General features: G+C 38.7%; 1 protein-coding gene across 3 annotated transcripts in view; it reads right to left on the bottom strand.

Moving 5' to 3' along the window:
• Window positions 1-21,629, bottom strand: part of kcnc2 (potassium voltage-gated channel, Shaw-related subfamily, member 2) — a 64,865-nt gene extending 43,236 nt beyond the window's left edge. For all 3 annotated transcript variants that reach the window (XM_027008748.2, XM_035523664.1, XM_035523665.1), the window contains exon 1: window positions 20,723-21,629. In XM_027008748.2, the coding sequence (XP_026864549.2) occupies window positions 20,723-21,277 (555 nt within the window). In that variant the 5' untranslated portion in view covers window positions 21,278-21,629. The remainder of the gene's footprint in view (window positions 1-20,722) is intronic.
• Window positions 21,630-23,736: the final 2,107 nt, after the last annotated feature.

The following is a 23,736-nucleotide window of genomic DNA, read 5'->3' as shown; positions in this document are numbered from 1 at the left end:
GGACCAGTACACACTGTGGTTAGAAGGGGAGTGAGGAGAGGAGTTTAATCAGTCCATTCTTCTAAAGAAAGGAAATGGAAAGGAAACACTTACACTTTCCCAGAGTTCAGCCTTAAAGAGACACTGTGCACCTTCCATGCTCACAGTACATTCACCACTGACAACTCGGTGTGTGTATGTGTGTGTGTGTGTGTGGGGGGGGGGGGGTTGAGGGAGAAAAATAAAATCACAAGAGTGAATATTTTCCTTTCACCGCAGTCACACTTGTGGGCTTCACAGTAACAGAGTATATCTCAAAAAGGATTTTTCCTTCTCCATCTTTCTATCTCAGTGACTTTTAACGTGGCAATGTTATACGATGCCGCCTTTGCCACAAATCAGTTCATGGATTCTGCCCTGTCATATCTGTCCTGGTCAACTTTAAGTGCCATTATTTTAAACGGGAAGCATATAGGAGATCCAACAGCACAGCTGAAATGGTAGATCTTCCAAATTTAGAGAATGTATCTTTCTGAGTGCTGAAGCATGTAGCTAGTGTGTAAAAATCACATATCCTCTGTTGCATAACTCATTACTGAATTCAAGAACAGCACAAGAAATTAATTTTTGGAGCTTCATAAATGGGTTTCTGTGGCCAATCAGTTTCACACCAGCCTAAGGTCACTACATTGAATGTCAAGTATAAGCTGGAGTGGTGTAAAGCTTGCCACCACTGGTCTGTGGAGCAGTGGGACCGTGTTCTCTGTAGTGATGAGAATAAACTTTACTCTCTAGATGTCTGATGGATGAATCCAAGTTTGGCAGATGCCAGGAGAACGATACCTACTGGAATGTATTGTGTCAACAAGTTAGTTGGAGAAAGGATAATGATCTGGGGCTGTGTCATGGTTTCCTCCACTGGTGTTGTGATTGCCATTATGCTAGGCTCTATGTGGCTTTGTTAAGTTTTCGTTTTGTTCCTGGTTATGACCCTTGTCTTGTGTTTTGTTCCTCTCTGCCTTTTATTAGTTCCTTGATTTTCCTGGGTTCTGTGTTCTGAGTGCTTGTTTGTTCATCTTTATTTGAGTTAGTTATACTTCCTGTGTGTTTTCCAAACCCCTGTGTTCTTGTTTTGTGATTACCTTTTTGTTTCCTTCTGTTCCCTGTTTCCTATTTATTCTGGTTTTGTTTCCCAGACTCACAGCTCATCGACCATGGACAGTTCATTGTTTTACAACTATGAATTTGCCCAAAATAAATGCTCATGTCAGTGTTTGTAATGGGCCGTCACTGTCTCAATGTCTGTTTTTCAGGGTTTGAGCAATACTCTTTAGTTCCAGTGAAAGGTCATGTTAATAATACAGCATACAAAGATGTTTAAACATTACCATGCTATTAACATAAAGCTCTTTCCAGTTCCAGAATGACTGTGGCCCTATGCATAAAGGTCGATGTCACAGTTCCCTACACTGGCACTGTGGTTCTCTTGGCACTAGCATCATGTGGATTTGTTTTTGTTTTTGCTTTTTGTCTCCACCCTCTCTCACACTTTGTATTTCCCTATGCTTTTTTTTTTTTCACGTTTTTAGTTTCCCCCATTTTTTCTTTGTAAATACCCCTCGTCTTTCTGTCTTTGTTGTCAGTCATTCCTAATTACCTGTCTAATTTCCTCATCTGTCTGTTGTTTGCCTGATATCCCTATTATTTAGTTCTGTTCTTAGTGTCATATTGTGTGATTTTGTTTTGATACCTTCTGGCTTGCTTATCACAGAATATTACAGTGACAACAGCTGAAGGATTACCCTCAATAAACATTTCTCAGCTCCACACTTGCATCCTGCCTCATTTCCCTCTTCATTACATTTCATAAATACATGGTGTGGCGGGTTCGGTGTGGAAGAACTACAGTGGCCTGCACAGAGCTTTGACCTTAACCCCACTGAACACCATTTGGATTAATTTGAATATTGTTTGTGAGCCAGACCATCTACATCAGTACTCGTTGGGCTGAATGGGCACAAATTCTCACATACACACTCAAAAATATTCTGCAAATATTCGGCAGTTACATATTGCAAAGGGGACGTGTGTGGGGGTAGGACTCTATATAAAGCAAAGGTTAAGACAAATAAAACTTTCCTGATTATTGCCAAAATAATAGAAACTAAAATATACAAATACCATTACAATCTCCTCAGTAAAGGTTTATTAATAGCTTTCAAGAACTGAATTGGAATAATCACACTGAGGTCAAGCCTAAAACAATATTTATAAAACTCTGAAGGCCTCAGGGAGGCAAAATCAATCATGGTGGTGCCTGTGAAAACAGTCAACATTCAAAGAAAACATCACTTTTTAGATTAAATGTAGATTAAATAAGGAGCAAAATAGAAATCCAACTATTATCACTTTTTTTTTTTTCAAACGTGACCAATAGTCCTAGGGCCTGCATGCCAGCCGTTAAACCTAGGGGCCCCCAAATATGGGACTCATAAACTAGGGCTTAGAGAGATGGTGTACTTAAGGCCAACCTTCTGCAACCCTCTGATTTTTGTATGAATGGGAAAGGTCAAATTATTATTCCAGAGGCCATGTGATCTCGAGGCCCCAAAACTTGGCATGTATGAATTAAGCCTTGGAGAGATGGAATATGCTGATTTTGAAGGCCCTAGGTCAAATGTATGGTATGCCATGACCCTTTATACTTGCCTATACTGTCCATTTTGCTAAAAGTAATACAATTGAATACAAGTTCTATAGATACATCCAAAGAAGATTCCAAGTGAGTAACTGCAGTGTATTATAGTAAAATATGTAGAAATATTCATTATATATATATATATATTGAAGTACATGAGTACATGATCTCATGAAGTACATGAGATTTCCAGAGAAACATTATGTTATGGAAAGAGGTCATTCATCAGTTATCATTAAATACCCTGGCTAAAATAAAGCATGGTGGCACGTTTCCTAGCAATTTTGGTTTGGCAATTGCTGCTTGTCCAAATGCCAGAACCTGTCAAGGCACCACCTTCAAAATTTGAGAGTCTATTATCTATGATATGCATGGTGTCACAGTTGGTCCCTCCTAGCATCCATGTTTCTATGGTGTCCTTGTTTCATGTTGTTGTTTCACTTTCTCTATTCCCATTCCAGGCCTTGTTTTGGTTTTTGTTGTTTTCATGATTTGCTCCTGTGTCTAGTTTTGTGTTTATTAGCTCATGTATTTAATCCCTGTCTTGTTCCATGTGTCTTTGCTATTCATTGAAAACCCAAAATCTGTTCATTGGAAGTATAATCTGAACCCTTTGTGAATGTAAGACAACTGTTTGTAAGCCTGTGTGTTAAGTCTAGCCTTTGTATGTAGATTCCTAGCCTTTGTTTTTTATTCCTAGCCTTCGTTTATCCTAGCTTCTGTGTTTACTATCCTAGCCCTTGTTTTTGTTATCATGTATCTTCAAACTCTCCATGTTGGTAACTTGACCCTGAACTACTCTAATGACTATGACTCTGGATTTGCTCCTAATAAAATCTGGCTCTTCTCCACACGTGTCCATCTCCTTATCACTCACCGTTACACATGGCAACATATATATTATAGGTTAGTTTAGCAAATTAAAATAATCTTGGCCTTTAAATTATGATAAATTACATATGGATTATACGTCTGGGCACTTTTGCATAAAATTAGAAAATATGTTTGTATCACTCACATAACAGCAAGGAAATTGATAGAATTTACATATCATAGGTTGTCAAGGGATATGTATTTTATTCCAACTAAGGAATCCCCATTATAGATGTCCTACTTTAGATAACCCTAACAATTGGTGGCCCTGTTACTTAGTAACATTCTGACCTGCCTTCTGGACATTCATTCCTATAATGTTGAATGGAATAAAAAAGGACACCTCTCTAGCTTTTATACATATTAGCTTTGTTACTTAGCGAATTTAAAGAATAATTAAATTATCTTAATTTTTTCAGAAAACAATGGAAGTAAACAATGCTTTTTAGAAAGAGTACTATCATATAAAAAGAGAAAAACTGTCACATAACATGGGGACAGCACTGATACAGAGATGTGTATGTTAATTTCCCATAAGTGAAAAATTGTGAGACTGTCCCTTAATATAACAAAAATTGTTTCTATGTCACAAAATAAACTTTCCCATTTATATGAACTATCACAAATAGGGTTGGTTGGGTTGCCATGATATATTTAGGAGATTTAAAGGTCTAGTTTGAAAAATGGTGGTGATTTAGGCAAGTAGTCTGCTGAAATAACTATAATTAAAAGAACAAATCATAAACACTCAACATCCAACAAACCAATACCAGATAGGCTACTATCAAATGTGCAGTGTCAAATGTACTATAGAATCTGACGCAAATGAAAACCATTGACATTTATATACTTACACCCAAAGGTTTTGCCCAGGTTTCACCATATGGCAAGTTGGGAATGAGAATAGGTTGGCATCATTGAAGTAAGAAATATCAATCTTTAGACTTTAATCCTAAGGTTTAGGGCTATTATTACTATATCTTCATTGTGGAGTTGATTATGCAACTTGGTGCCAGTTCTCAAAAAGAGTATGTCCAGATGTTAAAAAATATGAAATATTCAAAATATCCATTGTTGTAGTAAATAGTAACAAACCTGTAACAAACCTATGACACGATAAACATGATGAGTGCAGCACAAGAAGAAACCCAACTATTGGTAGTATGTGTAGCTTTTTAAACAATCCAGTATAGTGGTTTGGTCAATGAAAAATTTGCACTAAAAGTTGCACTAGTCTCAGTCTGGCATCGAGTCATATGATGACCCCAAAAACTCCAAATTCTTCGAGATCCAGTTCAGCATTGATGTTAAAGTTGTCTCACCATTCCCACTTGGCTTGGGCTGTAGCAGTCTGCTATACTGAGTTCTTAATTAAGATTTTCTTTTTCAAAATTTACATTAAAATCCTCTGCACAACTGAGGCCTAGTGCACACTAACACAGGAAATTGGAAAATGTGTTTTCAGTGTATTTTCCAAATGTCCCCAGTTCCTAATAAAACAAACAAACAATCAAACAAAAAACAATAAAAAAGGTGAATGCAAGAATGTCTGACCTATGACTTCTATGTCATTTCTACCACGGTACTTTGTATATATGCTGCAGTCAACTACTCTCTAGTCAGGTTGAAAAAAAAACAAATATGTTTGCCATTATCCAGCTGGTCTGAAACTCTAGTCCTTTGCACACTACTCGATTTTCTCTCCTGGGAAAATTGAATGTCCACAAAATTTGCAGACCAGAGCCGATCAGAACAGAAACTGTTCGACTGGGCTAAAAATCAGCTTTAGCCTAACCTGAAAATCAGTCTGTCCAAATATCAGATGGCCTGGCACAAATAATTTGACATGCCTTTTATATGATATTTACTGTGATAGGCTTTTTTCCTTAATAAAGTGACAAATAATTATTATTTATCTTTATGTTTTCCAAGTGATAGAGTTTTAGTGTTTATAAATTATGAGGAATGTGATCCCTTTATAAGTAATGAGTGAATTAATCCCATTTACTTCGTTAAAGTAACAACCACAATGTTGGTGGAAGGGAAAATAAGTATATGGTAGAGTGGTATTGGAGAAACAGGTAGATGAGTATCGCCTGATGTTTCCCTGCTCCTAGTTTAGAGTGAGTGGTAATGACCCTCCAGTTAAGTGTCAAACTGCAGACTGAGCTCAGCTCCACTCCACTATACAACAAACCCTCACCTAGGGGTGTGCTGGAGAGTTTCCCACTTAATGGAGTGCAGTTCCACACGTTGAGAGCACATACAGCAAATGTCAGGGCTCACAAGTGCTGCAGAGTATGGTAGGGTATTGCACTGAAATCACACAGGCAAGGCATCTAACAAATATTCAATACTTTTATCAACTACTGTGTTATTACCCTTCAGACACAAATCATATCTCTGATGAGGCTTTTTTTGTATGTGTTGTTGGAGAATGTTGCCACATGTCAGGTTGCTGATGGATGTGAAAGGTACACTGTTGTTGATGTGCAATAAGTTTGCTGGATGACATGGGACCTCTTTGAGAGGAGGCATCGATTAGTACAAACTCTAGGCTGTTCTGCAGAAAGATGGGCCTCCTGTTCTAAAACTGAGGTGAAATAGTATGTGAGAGGATAGGTCACACAGACATGCTAGAGACTGCGATTTTCTTTTTCTTTTGGCAGGCTCACAGTTCATAGAGGTACAGAACAGAAAAAAGGGAAAGGTGAAATATGACCTCACAGCCTCACAACCATGAACATATGATGAAATCCTATTCCTGAAATCCTGATATTCTTTCTTATATCTTTAAGAAAATACATATATAAATTCTATTTAGGAACTAACTTTAACACACGCACCTGTAAACACACCAAAATACAAGATGGTTAAGATAGAGATGTTATAAGAATGTGTGCAATGGTATTCTGGCTGATATTCTGATTGATGTTTTAACTGCCTTTTTTTAATAAAAATAAAAAAGTAAAAATAAGCTCATATGTTCACTTCACACCAAGGCACTGTTAACATACTATAAATAAAATTGAAAGTTCCGTTTATTTGATGGCAAATCTATTTAGGAAAGTTAGAGAAAGAGAGTTACATATGCCTTCATACACAAGTAACTGACACAGAGCAAGAGAATTTGATAATAAAAGGAACAATAAAAGGCCCACAAAAGGAAAATAGCAAAATATCAAATGAATCAAAAACAAATAAAAAGAGATCACAATATTTTAACATGCAACATACAGCACAAATTAAAAAAAAATCTCATCATGTAACGGTGAGCGGTAAGGAGGCGGATGCATGTGCGGAGAAGAGCGAGATTTATTCAGGACAATCCAGAATCAGAGTCAGTATAACAGTCCAAGGTCAAAGAGCCGACATGGATAGTACGGCGATACATGATTAACAAACAAATATACAAAGGCAAACAGGGCTCTCAGGCTATAACAAGACGCTAGGAAAAACATGAACTTAACAAGGTAGAAATGAGGGACAGGTGTAAACAATCAAACGAGGGGTGGAGAAAACAAAACTATGGCATGGAACTAAAATACACAAGACAGGGAAAACATGGAGCATGGAAGTGTCATTGTACCATGCAGTCTTTCTCCCCTTGTCCGAGTATTCACAAACTTCAATGCAACTCCCAGAATCCCCAGCACAGTCCAAATGAACTATCATCCAATAAATCCCTAATAAATCTTGCTCTTCTCCACATATGCCTCCACCTCTTTACCGCTTGCCATTACAGATACTGTTTTGTTCAGTCTTTTTGCCTCTGCCTTACCACTTTTGTATTTGTCTGCCTGGTTTTTGACTTGTACTGTCCTTTCTCACTTTTTTGTTGCTCCCTTGGTAATCTGTTTGCTCTGGTTTTGACTTTACATCTATGATTCTGGACTGCCCTACAGAAAATAAAACTGGCTCAACTTTTATGTCTGGCTAGTTCTGTATCATTACCCCTCATACCTGCTCTTAACGTAAATACAACTGCAACAGATTTTCCTCACTTGTATTATGCCATACCACCTTAGGGATGAACACCTAGCCAACACTACAAATCTCATGATTCCTATTGCACTTCCCAATGACACAGACACAGTTTGCTTACCCTTGAATACTAATACAATGCTTAATTTAATTTATTTTTCTTTAGTAATGGTAAAATACTTTGCTTGAATACTCACGTTTCACCCCCAACTTTTTGGAGAAATGTCACTCCAGGCACATAAAGATGTGTCCAATTTCTCACAATAGGATTTTTACAACAGGCATAGAAAAATATATCCCAATTATTGTTATTGTGAAGTTTTGGCTTAACTCTTCAATGCACATTAATGAACTGCTGCTTAAAGATTCTCTGAATGCCACTTAAAGGGGATTCATTTGTGATTTGAGCTATCTCTTCCTAGGCCAATTTAATCTCATCAGATCAGGGAAGCCTGGTTCAAGTGCCATATATTCTGGTGTGGTGACTCAGTACTTCCCTGACAAGTATGTCTGTTTTCTCATTATTTGTGAATTTATTTTGCATGGCGCCATTCCTGCATGCTTACTGCCATGATGAAGTTGTGGCAATGTGTCACTGAATGAGAGGAGTTAATCTAATTGGCATACCTAACCACACGTTAATCATGTGATCAGGATCACCAAAATCTCTTTTTGTATTTGCACTGCTCAGCACCAGGTTAGTGCCTTTACCAGTGGTCATGACAATAGCAAACAAAATTTCTGCCATGCCCACATGTGCCTGCACTGCACTCTGATGCCTTTTTTTGTGGTTGCCCTGTGTCCATGAAAATAGACTCCCATAACACATTACGTTTTCCCTCTGGGGCTTTGTTGAGGGATACAGGAGCAGGTGAAATGATCAGACCAACACCACCATTCTTCTGCTCATGGGATGATTTTATGTGCTTGTAACTAGAGATGAATCACAATAATCATAATGTCAGAAATTTGGCAATGAAGAGTCAGGAGACTGTATTGATCCTCAGATTCTCAATGTTTATTTGCACATGTGGAGAATCCTTGGATTCAATTTTAATAGCTAGAAAAAAGGTGCCAGTCTAACATCAGGAAGTCAGTTCAACAACATTGGAGTGTTATCAAACTTAAGCAGCAGGGAAGAGACAGGAGTAGGTGTGAAGGGAGGGAGCTAGATAGGGAGAAGGGTGGTTTAGGCCTCAGTAGAATTCAACTCAAAGCATGTTCTGACCTCCTGACCTTGGTGCCTGCTTTGACAGAGGCACAGGGTGCAGAAAACAGTCACAAAGACATTCACAAAATGTGAGTTATATAAGTACTTAATAAACGTTAGGAGAAAATCTGTCAAACATAATATAAAACAAAATGAGAAACAATCATGAATGAAACAAGTATATAGGATATATAAGAGAAGCATATGAATTTCTTCAATATAATTTCATATTTTAGTAATGGAAGTAAACATGTTCAGTTGTGTTGCTCATGCATGTCCCTGCAGCCACTGCTTCAGTATTTTATAAAGTCGGAATTACAAAACTCTACAGAGGCCTTTTAATTTGAAACAATGGCTACAGGAAATGGAGACACATGGTGGAACCCAACCCAGTCTTCCTTTGTAAAGCACCTGACGAGTGGGAGAGGGAAATAAAACAAAGAAAGTAGAGAGAAGAGAATGGTAAATTAAACTAGCTAACATTATGTTAGATTTTACAGTTTAAAAGAATGAATTCAATGTGACTATTTTCTACTTATTATTGTTATTATTATTACTATTTTTATTATATTGCTAAATATTAGCTAACCTAATTTTAATGTTAATTAACTCAGTGAATTATAATACTGGAATGTGGGCTAGAAAAATTTGTATTTTTGTCATTTCCTGTCAATTAATTGTTTGAAACAGTGGCATAGGGACAAATATAACTGAATATGCCCATTGTTTACAGTTTATAATGTGCATCACCTTTTGGACAAAGCACAACATGTTAACTAAATTAATATAGAAACGAAATTAATAATAATAATGAAATTATAAACCAGCAGTACGCAGCTAAAATGTTAATACAACACAGCCACAAGACAGAGTTAGAGAAAATAATCAATCAATCATTCTTGGATATAGTTAATAAACTCCTAACAGTTAACTAAGAAAAGTCTTGGATGTAATACAATTGAATAACTATCTATAATTATAAAGTTACATGCCCATAATAATATATATGCCTATGTACTGTATAGTGATTCATCATAGAATAATAACAACACTATAGGCAGTGTTTATGCTGTCTTAGGCACTGAAATAATATCTAATGTTAACAACTTTGTGTATACCACTATCTTACCATGCAGTCCCACATACATATCTATACTGAAAGTATAGATATAAAATCTAAATATTTAAGCAACATATGTGGTACTTTGGGTTAATTTTCTTTATCTACCAACAGGACTACATGTTGTTGAAAGTGGAGGTCAAAAGTACCTTTTTTATAATTAAATTCATTACTTATTATTTGACACTATGAGAACAACCCATTATTCAGCTTTGTAGAACTACCCAACTATTATAACCTTTTCTAAAGTATGGAAATTAATCTCATTTAAGTTAAAATTTTTTGAGTTTCTGTAAGTATCTGAAAGTATAGTACTTTTTTATTATTGTTGTTTTTCATTGTGTTGTGTATGAAAGAGAAGGTTCCATACCATACATGCAGATGTTTCCCCAACATATCTAATTGCTGTTATGTAGTAAATTAAAATGTCTACATCCATGAAAATGTCAAGTGTTGTTCTTTGGGGTCTTAGCAAATGGTGGAAATTATATCAAAAGAATTAAGTGTCCAAGAATAGTGCATTCCATGTTGCATTGCTACTGCTTTACAAATGTTCTGAGCCTTGTCCTAGCAAAAATAATGCAAGAAAGTTCTCTCTCTCACTTTCTCACTCTCTCCCTCTCACACACACACATGGTTATCTCAGTGCTGACAATTCATCATAATGCTCAACAATCTCATAAGGAACATAAGCTGCCAGTTATGTGTTACTAAGCCTAGAAGTACCTCATACAGGGGGTGAGAGGCAGGGTGTGGAGAGAGAACAGAAAACATGAGGGGAAGTAGGTTAAGGTGACTGACTGATACAGTAAGTGAAGGGGGCATGGGAGTACCTAATCCCTGGTGAGTTCTAGCCGGATTGTTCAACTGAACCCATCCATCTTCTCTCTCTTTCTCTGTGTGTGTGTGTGTGTGTGTGTGTGTGTGTGTGTGTGTGTGTGTGTGTGTGTGTGTGTGTGAGAGAGAGAGAGAGAGAGAGAGAGAGAGAAAGACAGAAAAAGGTGGGGGGGGGGAGTCCAGGATGACGACTAATAGACAAAACACCTCAGTCTGTGTCCCATTTTAGTTTCCAATAAACTATTTGAGAGCACACCTATGGAACCTTAAACACCCCCACCTCTGTCTATGGGTCTCTTTGGCTTTGTATTTTGTTTTATAATGAAGAGCTATAAATGTGTGCTATTTTAAATTTTTGCTTCCTTAACTTCACACATTTCTAAACCAACAGAGCTATAAAATTGCAGAATCACTGCAGATGCATTAATAGGGCCTTAAAATGACAATCTCCCCAACTTCCCCAGAGACACAAGATAATGGTACAAGAAAGAGATCCATTTTCCCTTTCCTTTATTTTCAGGGAAAATGCAGTGGCCTACTTTAGGTTAAACTGGTCAGGGCCAGGGACACAACTGGAAGGAGAAGATGGTTTTTCTAGTTGCACTTTAGGGGCTTCGGGTGATTTCACCATGAACATTAAAATTGAATAACTCCTTGTTACAATCACATGGCCATAATAGTCATGGAGGATACAAATTCACTTATTTCCATTTCTTTTCAGTAGGATTACAAATGGCTCAGTCGGAACTCATTAGCCACAGCAACATATTTTCTCACACTAGCCGGGCATAGTACAATTGAATAAAATATAACCCGGGACTTAGGAGAAATGTATATGCTTATCAAGACCTCATGCTGCTACAGCTTAAACAGATTTAGGAAAAAAAACACATACTGAATTAACTGTAATTGACTGAACAATAAGGTGTTAACATTGTGGGTATACACAATTTCCAAGCAATACTCAATAGATCTAAATCTGTAATCCATTATTTCTTTCTAGAGCCCATATTTTACCTACATGTTCACTGGCTTTTATCCAGGTGAATAAGTGCAACATTCTTTGGAAATAACACACTCAAACACAATATCAGCAGCCATTCTGCCAGATCGTAAATATCAGCTGAGTGACTCATTGTTGTGCTAATCACTGTATAAGACAGAGGGATATCTGAGTAGGGAATTTGACTAGAGAACTGGTAGGACTTCAACACTGTCAGTGATCATATGTTGCAGAGCAAAAAGAAGAGCAGGAATATTTCCACTTAACAGAATACAAACTAGGCAAACTCTCTCTGTCATTTAGGTTGTTTGAAAAGATGCAGTTCCATGGAATGGAAATCATTCTTATGCATGATATTAATTGTGTATTAAATTTATGTGTAATCTTAAGATACAATGTTTAAAATTGATAGGAATACAAATACAAATGGATTATTCAAGTTAGAATTAAAATGTTAAAATATGTAGGGATTTGTTCCTTTCAAGGTTCTGGTTTTGTTGTTGAAAGTTGTTTATTCCTGCTTATTCACATCACTTCACTTCATACCTTATTATTTAAGACTCTCAGGATTAAAAATATTCTGATTGGAAAAGTGAACCTGTATGATACATAATAAACAAAGTACATGAAAAATACAAGAATCATATTCCATTTGTGCTTCCAGGACTTGCGCCAGAGGTATAATACACCCCATGCTCATGCAAAGTATGACTAACATTACCAACCAACATTAGATATTCATTAAAAATGGTGATTTGTGTGTGTGTGTGTGTGTGTGTGTGTGTGTGTGTGTGTGTGTGTGCGTGCGTGCGTGTGTGTGTGTGTGTGTGTGTGGATGTAATAGCTCCAGGCAGTTTTGGCTATGTTACATTTACATACACTTTAAAGGCCAAGCTCTGAAATTCTTATCAGTGGAGTCCAGACAATGCGACAGTAGCCGTATAATTACCACCACAACACAAACACAGAGTATGTAAATGAGCACATTTGTGTGTGTGTGTGTGTGTGTGTGTGTGTGTGTGTGTGTGTGTGTGTGTGTGTGTGTGTGTGTGTGTGTGTGTGCACAAGTGCACTTGTGTGTCTAAGACTTTAAATGCATCATCTATCTGATGGTCAGAGCTCTCTCTCACTCTGGTACAATTCTGCATTTAAAATGGCTTTCTGCTTCCTTTTTATGCAAAAAAGTGCTTGTGTGTCTTTTATGTTTTACATCCGAGCCAAATCCATAATTACTGTGTCCTACCAAACAGACATGATACATAAGGCATTCTAGAAACTACAGACACCTACAAAAAATGGAAAAGTCACTGCTTATCTGTGTGCAAGTGTTAAACATCTGTTCTGTAGACCATGCCGTAATATGAATGTTAAAACTCAAAAATGCCTTCTTCAAGAAACAGGTAACATTCATTGAACCTAAATAACCAACCTGCTTTGACAAGGTTCTTTCATAGAAAACAATGACGAATTAGTATGTGCCCCAAATCATGATTATCTGTGGCTATTCTTTAATCCTGCCCAGTGCACATGAGCCATGTTTAGTGCTCCCGAGCATGTCTCATTTACAGTAAATGTATATACGCAAACCCCCTTCCTTAACTTGCCATCTTTGGAAACTTACTCAAGTGGTTTCCTACACACACACACACACACACACACACACACACACACACACACACACACACACACACACACACACACACACACACACACACACACACACACACACACACACACACACATACAAACCATTAAACATATCCACACAGACAAAGAACAGAAATACTGCAAGACAATCGGAAATAATGCTCAGTATTCACTGACAGTTCAAGTGGCAATACTTCGCAAAATGTGTTTGGTAATGACAGGTATTAATAGGCAGTGGAAATGAGATGCAGGTGATATCAATAGTGTGGTGATGATGAATATGTGTATGGCTGGTAACTGGCTGGATGTTCTTCATCATTGGAATGTGGGGAGTCCAAGGAAACTGGTAGCATGACAGTTACACCCCCCCCCCCCAACAAAAGAAGTCTCGGATGGACAAGGAACGAGGGCGCCCATGATGACCACCACCTCCGTAGCTAGAAACCATTGCACCGTTATGGGATCTCCTAGACGATGTTTGGCATTGATGACTCATAGGATTGGTATTGTGGAGTCACACCCCTGTGCTGATGGGCCTGTTCCATTTTGGTGAATCTCCTCCCACAACTCATGAGTTTTGAGCCATCTCTGCCTACAGCAAAAACCTGGACCAGTCAGATAGATTATTAAAACAGAAACACCATATGAATTTGCATAATTCTTGGTTGGCATGTTCACACTGGCCATTGGATTGTGGGTGGTACCCAGAAGTGAAACTCACAGCCACTCCTATAAGCTCAAAAAAGGCCAAACAAACCTGGGAAGTAAACTAAGGTCCTCTGTCTGACAATACATCTTCAGGTATACCAAAAATATGAAATACATAATGAAATAATGCTTCTGCTGTTTGGAAGGCTGTAGGGAGGCCAGGAATTGGTATGAACCATACACTTCCTTGTGAGAAATGGTCTATAACAGTTAAAATGGTAGTATTCCCCATGGAGCTGGGCAAGTCAGTGACAAAATCCACTGCTATGTGAGTCCATGGTCGCTCCGGTACTGGAAGTTGCACAAGTTTGCCAGCGGCTTTTGCTTTGACCACAAACTGAGCAATATGTGATGAATTTATGTACATCACTGTTGAGGGACTCCCACCAATAATGGTTAGGCAGGAGTTGGTGGGTGTGTGTCTCACCTGGATTTCCAGTAGTGGGAGAGGAATGTTCCCAGGTCAATAACCGATCCCTGCTACAAACAGGTACATATAACTTGTCTTCAGGACATTCGGCCGGAATCTCAGTTCCACTGAGTAACTGTTTGATCTACTCATCGATTTCCCATCTTACTGAGGCTTTGTGTACCATGTCAGGGAGTATCAGTTCTTGAATTTCAGGGTCCTCATATCTCCTGGTGGATTCGGGACAAGGAATCAGCTTTGGTATTACGTGACCCCGAACGATACAGAATCTTAAACTGGAAGCCGGAGAAGAAAAGAGACCAGCGTGTTAGATGGGGTTAGACCAGCGTCTTTAGATTCTTGTATTTTGTGGTCTGTGATGATGAGGAAGGGATGGTTAGCACCTTCCAACCAGTGTAGCCACTCATCTAATGCCATTTTGATAGCGAGTAGTTCTCATCCGCCAATGCCGTCGTTACGCTCCACTGGAGGAAGTTTGTGAGAAAAGTAGGCTACTGGATGAAGTTTTGAGTTCTCACCTCTTTGGGATTGTGCCACTCCTACACCCACATATAGGTGTCTACCTCAACAACAAAGGGTATTGAAGGGTCTGAATGCTCAAGTACAGGAGCTTTGGTGAAAACTCTTTTGAGCTGGTCAAATTCCCTTTCTGCCTTGGGGTTCCAGCGGAGTTTGGTCGTAGCTGTCAGAGCAGAGCTGTCAGAGGAGTTCCTAAAATTTCAAATAAATCTTTAAATAAATTTGCAAAACTGATAACACTGAAGCTTTCTGACGGAGGTGGGGACTGGCCATTGGAGTATAGCCTCAATTTTTTGGTCATCCATAGTAATACCACTGTGACTTATTATATAACCCAAGAAGGTTGTAGATGTGAGGTGAAATTCATACTTCTCCCCTATCACACAATGGTCAAAGTAGTCGCTACAGAACTGAGCGTACATGTTGCACATGGGTATTAAGATCCAGAGAATATATGAGAATATCATCGATATAGGTGATCATGTATTGCCTGATAAACTCCTGAAGCACATCATTAATGAAGGCTTGAAATACTGAGGGTGCCACACTGAGGCTGATTGTAGGTGCTACGAAGATCAAACTTGGTGAAGTACTTGGTGTCTTTAAGCTGCTAGAGTGCCACAGGAATGAGTCAGAGCATAAGTATATTTCTTAGAAATCTGATTCAGACTGCAGTAATCAATGCAAGGGCCAAGACCTTTTTTTTCTTTTTTACAAAGAAGAAACCTGAGGCAATGGGAGAACTTGAGGGCTGAATTAAACCCTGTTTTAAGGCTTCCTCAGTGTAGCTTTCCATAGTTTTCTCCTCCTCTTGAGTGAGTAAATGCATACCTTGGGTACTGTGGCCCCTTCTAATAGTTCTATGGCACAATCATAACGGCAGTGAGGAGGAAGTTGGGTGGCCCTGTCTTTGCTAAAAATGGCTAAGAGGTCCTGATATTCATTGGGGATGGAACTGCTGGACTTTCAACAGTAGTGGAACGCTGACATAAGGCAGGGAGTTTTAAACAGTCCTTGAAGCATTGAGGTGACCAGTGAAGGATTTCCTTTAGGGACCATGATATGACAGTGTCATGCTGTTACAACCATGGTAGACCAAGAATAATAGGGAACGAGGAGGCATTGATCATCTGGAAGGATATGAGCTCTGAATGAAGTGGGCTGGTAGAAAGTCTTATGGGTTTAGTGCGATGTGTGATGAATCCAGCCCCTAGTGTGGCACCATCAATGGCAGCCAGGTGAAGGGTTTGTTGAAGAGGCTCTATGGAAAAAAACAGTTCCTTGATCAGGCAAGTGTGCAAGAAGTTTCCCTCTGCTCCTGAGTCAATCAGGGCTGTAAACCCAACAGAAGAGGGCCAAGAGCCAACCAAAACCAGGATCATAAAAGATTAGGACATCAACCCCTTTGTGGGAATCCTCACTACCTTAGTGTGTGGAATGAATTCCAAGTGCTCTCCAGGGGTCAGTGCAGAGAATCTGTGAGGTCTGACATGACATTCCCTGAGGACGGGACCTGCAGTAAAGTGAGAGGAGTCATATTGCATGGGTTCCATCTGAGTGTACTGCTGGGTCTCCATTCAGATTCTACTAGCTGAGTAGGAGGGACAAACATGGCTTATACCTCACGGTTTCTGATCCTGTGATCTAGACGAATGACCAGACTGATGTTGGTCAAGGTTTAAATCATCATCTCTGCAAGCCAATACATGTACCACATCCATGTTGAGACCACTTTAAAGCATGACCAGCAGGGCAGCTTCGTTCCATCCACTACCAGTGGCAAAAGTGCAAAACTCAAGGGAATAGTCTGAAACTGAGCTGTTGCCTTGGCAGAGTTTAGAAAGCATCTCACCACTTGCTCTACCCTCATCCAGATGGTCAAAGACTGCTTTGAAATGCGTAAGAAAGGTCTCATATGCCTGTACATTGTTCCATACAGCTGTGACCCAATCAAGAGCTTTGTCAGTCGGTCAAGAGGTGAGAAAAGCTATTTTAGTTTGATCAGAACAAGGGAGATAGCTATTATAATATATGAAACATTGAAGCAAAAAGCCTCAACATTTATCTGGGGAACCATCATACTTGTCTGGTTTACTGACTTGAAAAACAGGATAATTACCGACAGGATGTGCAACAGTAGTTGAGAGATGATCTCTCTGAGGAGGTCAATCCAAGTTTTGCAGTTGGGAGGTGAGATCTCTCATGCATCTTCCAGGTTCTACCATTTGAGTCTGTTGTTCCGCTTGCTCCTGGGCAATTCCATTCATAGAGCATGTAAACCTCTCCAGTAGCTGTTGGTGTTGTCCAAGTAAACTTTCTTCAGTTGACACAGCCTTCTTCAATGCCTCTGAATCTACTGTCTGCATAGGAGTATTCTGTAGCATTTCAGATAAAGCCACACTCACAGATAAAATGAGGAGTGGTTTTAATCAGTAAGGTATAATCCAACATGGTAGTCAAAGTACAGACAAGGGTCAGAATCAGAATCATAGAAGTAACTGAGCCAGAGTGCATTACAAACAGGGTATAAACAGTGCAAAGTCAAAATCCAGAAAGACAATCTTATCAGGCAGACAAAACCAAATGGGGCAGGCAAAAACAGGAGAGTAATCGGACAAACAGAAATACCATAAGACAATTGGAAATAACGCTTGGTATGCACTGACAGTTCAGATTCCAATGACTCCAAGGAACAGCGAAATCTTTAAGAGTTATCTGAAAATTTCACAGAAAGGAAACTACTCTCACTGACATTTGGGCAGTTGGACATGATGCCCGAAGTTAAATTGACTGTCCCTTAAATTGACTCGCGCTATCTGGATGAACACATGCATACATCTCCAGACGGTTCGACAGGGTCAAATGCCAGTGAGTCATAAGAGCTGACATTTCCCTCATATGTTACCAGTTGGTATCAATATTAGCTTTTGTGTTTATTAATGAAATTAGAGGAGTTAACTCTTTCCCGTCACCTGTGACACAGCCTCATCAGTCCTAATTAGTTCCCCACTATACAATTTGCCACAGCTTTCTCTCCTGATCCTCCTATTAGGCGTACTTTTATTACGGATTTGTTGATTAATAAGTTTCCTTTGTTGGTCTTGATCGATAAGTAGATTACCCCTTTGTTAGTCCCGTAAATTGCGTAAACCAATCTATTTACTTTGTTTCTCTATTTTTTTAATTATAAGCTTAGCTAACTACCTGTATCCACCAATAATTGTTTGTGTTCAATTTAGCTCGTTTACATTGTTAGGCTTTTTATTATAATGATTCTAGTGAACTAGACACTCCTGGTCATTAATAGAATCTTAGTCAATGATTGTTGTGCTTGTTTTTCTCATCTCTGCTTATTCAATAAACATACCATGGTTATTATGTCTGTGAGCCCAGTCATATTATAATGTTTGGTAGATGAGAAATAATCACATATTGAATTGCCGACTTTCATGAGTTTAGACTGAATTATTAATAAATGTATTAATAAGTCATTAATAAATTAATCAAAAGTAGTAAACTTTCCCTGTTAATCAGAGTGGTGCCCCAATTAAATTTACCAACTGTAATTGACGATTCATTAAAAGTATTAAAATCGCTACAACTGTTTCCTTTTTTGTTTAAGGTCTGTTTCCTGTGTAACCATCATGCATACTGTACTTAAAAAACTCCTAGAATGAACTGAACACTGATAGTACATCCACTCTCCCACTAATGGTATTTTGATGAGAACAACAGTGAGAATAGGAAGGAGGTTCAAATGAGTGTTGATAGAGAGACAATTAATGTTACTCAAATTGGCATTAGTTCATGTTTCAAGTACTCAGCCAGGCTTTATGAATAAGCTATTATTTTAATGGAGAGCCCAGTACCTGTATTTATCGATACGCTGTCAATTCAAGAGCTTTGCCTTACCTAAAAATGTCCAACTGATAAAGAAAGAGAGGAGAATGTTTGTTTAGCTGAGATGACAATGACTGGCAGACACAGAAAAGTGTTGGAACACAAAACATAAAGTGGAACCTGAGAGAATATACAAAAAATGGTTTGTAACAGCAAAGAAGTTTGTTTCTATGAGCCACACATTTATGAAATTAATTAATAATATATTAATAAAAAATACTGGGGACAAGTAAACTGTGGTTTTGTCTAATATTTTTGTCATGTGATTTTGAGAAAGTGTACCAAGTTTTGGATTTGTTTGTTTGTGTAAGGGAAGGAAGAGAGAGAATGAGGGGAAGATAGCTGGAGAGTGGGGGTTGAGGGCTGAAATAATTCCAGAAATCAATTGCAACTCTGAATGAACACAGGGCAGCAACGTGCAATGGAGTTGCCATGGGAACGGTCTCAGTGCAGTATTCTCAGACGTGTGGCTATGTTAACCTCTTAAGTGGCAGCACGCTCAGCATCAGGCTCAAAACACACAAACTCTCATTCAGTCACTTACCCGCACTCACTAAATACAACGTTTAATCACCAAATCTGAACATTAAAATGCAGAAGTACACACCTGAATGTTCTGTTAGTTTACATGAATCTATGTATGTGTGTATGTTGATTGTTCAAGGTCACAGACACCCTTTACATTAAAAATGTGGATGCACAGAAATATGCACACAGGATTGGCAGCTGGGGCCACAATTTATGACTGATCAGCTCATCAGTCCTGATGAATGGCCCATCTATTCGCTTTGACTGTTGCGAGCCAAGATCTATCAGCTTCCCATCAAACACTCCTGCATATACTGCCTGCCCATAAACCTACTGAGCTGTGGAACCCAGGGCACACAGAAACACCAGTTTCCTTTAAAGTACAGGCTTCTTACAGGTTCTACAAGTCACTCAGTTAGCTAAACATTTAAGCTTCAATTACTGTAACTGAAATTCCCTACATCTATGTGAGTACTGATAGTCTAATTTATATTATTTATCAGGGCTTTTGATTTAATTTTTTGTGCGTTTGCTTTATGTCTGTAATGTGTTTAATTTTCTTTTCTTTGTTATATGTTGCTGTCTACTCTTGACAAGGACACTTCTGTAAAAAAGTGAGATTTTTTTCTATTTAAAGGTAAAGGTAACCGAAACTCGGCTTTCCATTCAAATAATACTTCTCTTACGTCAAGTTTAAAATTGAACATAAATGTCTATTTTCATCTAAATAATATAACAAAGCCACAAAAAAGAATATCATTTTATATGTAAACAGTTGCGGAGATTTACACATTACTTTGAAAATGCCTCTGGAAATAGCAAGTCATTTCCATTAATGCCTGGATTATTAACTATCACTAATAGTTGCTAAGAATGTAATAGTGTAAACGAACTTACCCTTCAAGTCTAGTAGCACTTACTATTACCAATGCAAACCGCATAGCAGCCACTGCACATCTAGTAAATGATATTTTTCTTTTTTGACGCATTTAATCAAGTTTTCCTTTAAGAAGTCTTCAGAAATCTGAGTCACATCAGGATTTCGATGGTCAGAACTTACTTTCGACTCACTGCGCACTGGGACTGTGTAGTTCTCCTTAAATTACATAGAGAATTGTAGAATTTTCGAAAGGACGCTCACTAAGGGTAGTTGGGTAACAGTATTCATGTGTAATCAAAAATAAAATGTTTAACTGTCATCACACAGGAAAAAAACAAACAAACTACAAAGCAAAGTGTATGCATGTTTGAAAATACGATCAACCGCCTTCACCGCGCGCTCTTACCCGAGCAGCTCGAGAGGAGTACGGATCCTCAAACAAATTCCAGATCACCGGCTGCCACTTTTTCCAGCGGCTGATGCTGGTGTCTGCGGACACCATATCTTCGATCCCGAGTCTTTTACCGATCTCATCGTCCTCATCATTGTCCACGTTCATCTCAAACACATCCAGGGCTTCTTCGGCGTCTCTGTGCTGTCTGTAGGTCATCCAGCAGCATGGCTCCACGTCCGTCTCATCGATACCCCAGAAGGATAGCTCTTCCTCGAACAGTGGGCCACAGACATCCGCCGGACAGTGAAGTTTTCCGGTCCGGTAGTAGTTGAGAACATAGGCAAAAACTCCTGGGTGGCGATCGAAAAAATATTCGTTGTTACGCGCGTTGTACTCGATGAATCCGGAGACTTGTTGCAGCTGATCCAAAACACACTCAATATCAGAATCAGAGGCAAGGAGAGCAAGACGTGTCCCCGGTAAAGTCTTGAGCGTGGTGCGATAGGTTTCGTGTCTGGTTCCCCCAACGTTGAGGATTATCCTCTCGTTGTCGTCGAACTTGCCCATTTCTCTGGGTAAGACATGACTCGAGGGAAGTATCGAGTGTGCCCGAGTAACTGTGAGCACAGTGCACACCCACTTTGAATGCGGTTACACCCGCAGACAACTTGTAAAATTGTAGATATTTATTCCATGGCAAAGACTCTCGTAGTTTTATTAGAATTAGCTGGGCAGATTCGCTCCCGTGCTTCCACGAGCGCATGAACAACCAGTAGAATGCTTGATGAACGCAAGTGCTGGCGCGTGTTTTATGAGTCCCTCTCTTCTCCACTGTGTTCCGCACACGGACAGGTGAAAAACGGAACGGCAGCTTTCTTCTGTTGATGCGTCACCTTCAGCTCGGCGCCCTTTCGCCTTCCCCTATACGAAGGGGATCTCTCTCTCTCTCTCTCTCTCTCTCTCTCTCTCTCTCTCTCTCTCTCTCTCTCTCTCTCTCTCTCTCTCTCTCTCTCTCGCTGCGTGTGTTTTGACTACGTCTTCTGCAACAGCCTCAAGGACACACCCTTTCCTCCGACTAAACCGCGCGCTTTCTGAGCTTTCCGAAAACTCACAAAACTATAACATTTCTGTTCTCATCTGACCACATTGGACTATAAGCTACCTTTCCTAAAAGCTGAAAGCATTGCTGTGTTATGGAAAGCTAAATATAGGCTACTTCAACGTAGCCTATGTCTCAACAGGTCACATAACGAAACGTAAGACTTTATGGAGCCTTTTTCATTTCTCTCGATATAGAACGCATTATTTAGGAAAATGAAACTAAGTAACCACAATAACAGGATGTTACTGGGCTTCTATCGGTTTACTACAAGGAAAAATATTGACTCACTGGTGGCTACAGTGGCCAGCTAGTATATAAAATGGCCATTGTAGGTGTGCCGACATATTTAATAAACGGTCAGAAGTGAATCAACTATGTGTGGCTGCTCATTCACCTTTACTCCCTAAATATTAATTTGAAGATTAAGATTAAATGTATTATCTTTTCTCAGTACAAACATATGGCAATAAAATGCAGTCTATACATATCCCAGCTTCTTTGTAAACAGGGGTCAGAGCACAGGGTCAGCCATCAGCACCACTGGAGCTGCCCTGTCAGTTCAAGGGCCCAACAGTGGTTGCATGGCAGAGCCATGATTCAAATCACAACCTTCTGATTAATATCCCAAAGTCCTACCCACTATGCTGCCACTGCCCCACAATATATATATAATTACAAAATATATACAATAAAAAATCCATATACTACATGGATTTTGGTTAGATGCATTTTTCCAAACATTTCAGCATTCTATTATCATATTTTTCATTATAAACATTGTAAAATGTAAAAATATAAATAAATCCATCATAAATGCACCAATTCATCTAAGCACCAAACAGTGTACATACCCAACCACATATTATCTTTCTAAAATCAAACTGTGTGCTTCTGTACTAAACCAGGAAGAATCTATACGCTACAGTTCAAAAGTTTAGAAAACTGTTAAAAAGTCAAATAACATTTAAATACTCATCAACTTCCTTTCTTAATCTTCTCCAATCTTCTACATTCTCCAAATGTAACTCACGACACCAGAAAGTTTAACTTAAACAGCTCACAGCTGGAATATTACAGTAATCATATTTTTCATACCTTGATACTTCTGAAGTAATGTATCATGTTCACGCAAATGCAATGACAAGGCTAGTGGTCACGGTCGTTCTAACACTGACATGCCCATTGGCGGTCTGCCAACCCAGAGTCACTTGTGGAGATTAGTAGTTTTGAATGTGTAGGATGTCTTTAGAATCCTTTAAATGCTTAAACTGGGCAGCATATTCACAGATTATATAGTACATAGTGTAGTGAAAATAGTTCAATTTGAGTATACTTAAAAATCCAATATGTATACTTAGAACTGGTCAGTTTTTGAGTATGGATTGAATGGACACTATTGTCCCATAATGCAATGCAGACTGGAAAAGAAGAAAAGAACGGAAAATGGCAGATAACATAGATGGTTCAGCGATGACCTTACTATTTTAAGTTTAATACCAATGTTGATGTAATATATAAGATCAGTGAGAGAAGTATGACATCGTTCACTAATAAATACATCTTACAGTAGCTAACCTAACTTAGCTAGCATTATCTAATTTCCCTGCTGAGGTGTGAGCTCGGGTTAGTCTGAACATGGTAATTATTGTTAGCTTGAGCTGAGAATAATTTTATGTTAAGATATGATATTGCAAAAGGAATACAGTAAAAGTACGTTTAAAAATTGGAAATCATGTAAAACATTCTCAGGGACTGATGAAGACACCCGCCTGCTGATAAGCCTGCCATGAAGGGAGGAGAGGAGAGATGTGGCGGGAGAATGAAGAGAGGAGGGAGAAAGGCGCCTGCTTTTATATAATTATAGGTATGATTAGGAATGATGATGATGGTAATATTAAAAGTGGTAGTAACTTAATTTGAATTC

Source organism: Electrophorus electricus, chromosome 2 (assembly GCF_013358815.1).
Source record: "Electrophorus electricus isolate fEleEle1 chromosome 2, fEleEle1.pri, whole genome shotgun sequence".
NCBI lineage: Eukaryota > Metazoa > Chordata > Actinopteri > Gymnotiformes > Gymnotidae > Electrophorus > Electrophorus electricus.
The sequence above is the reverse complement of the archived record's forward strand: the minus strand, read 5'-3'. Positions and strand labels throughout refer to the sequence as shown.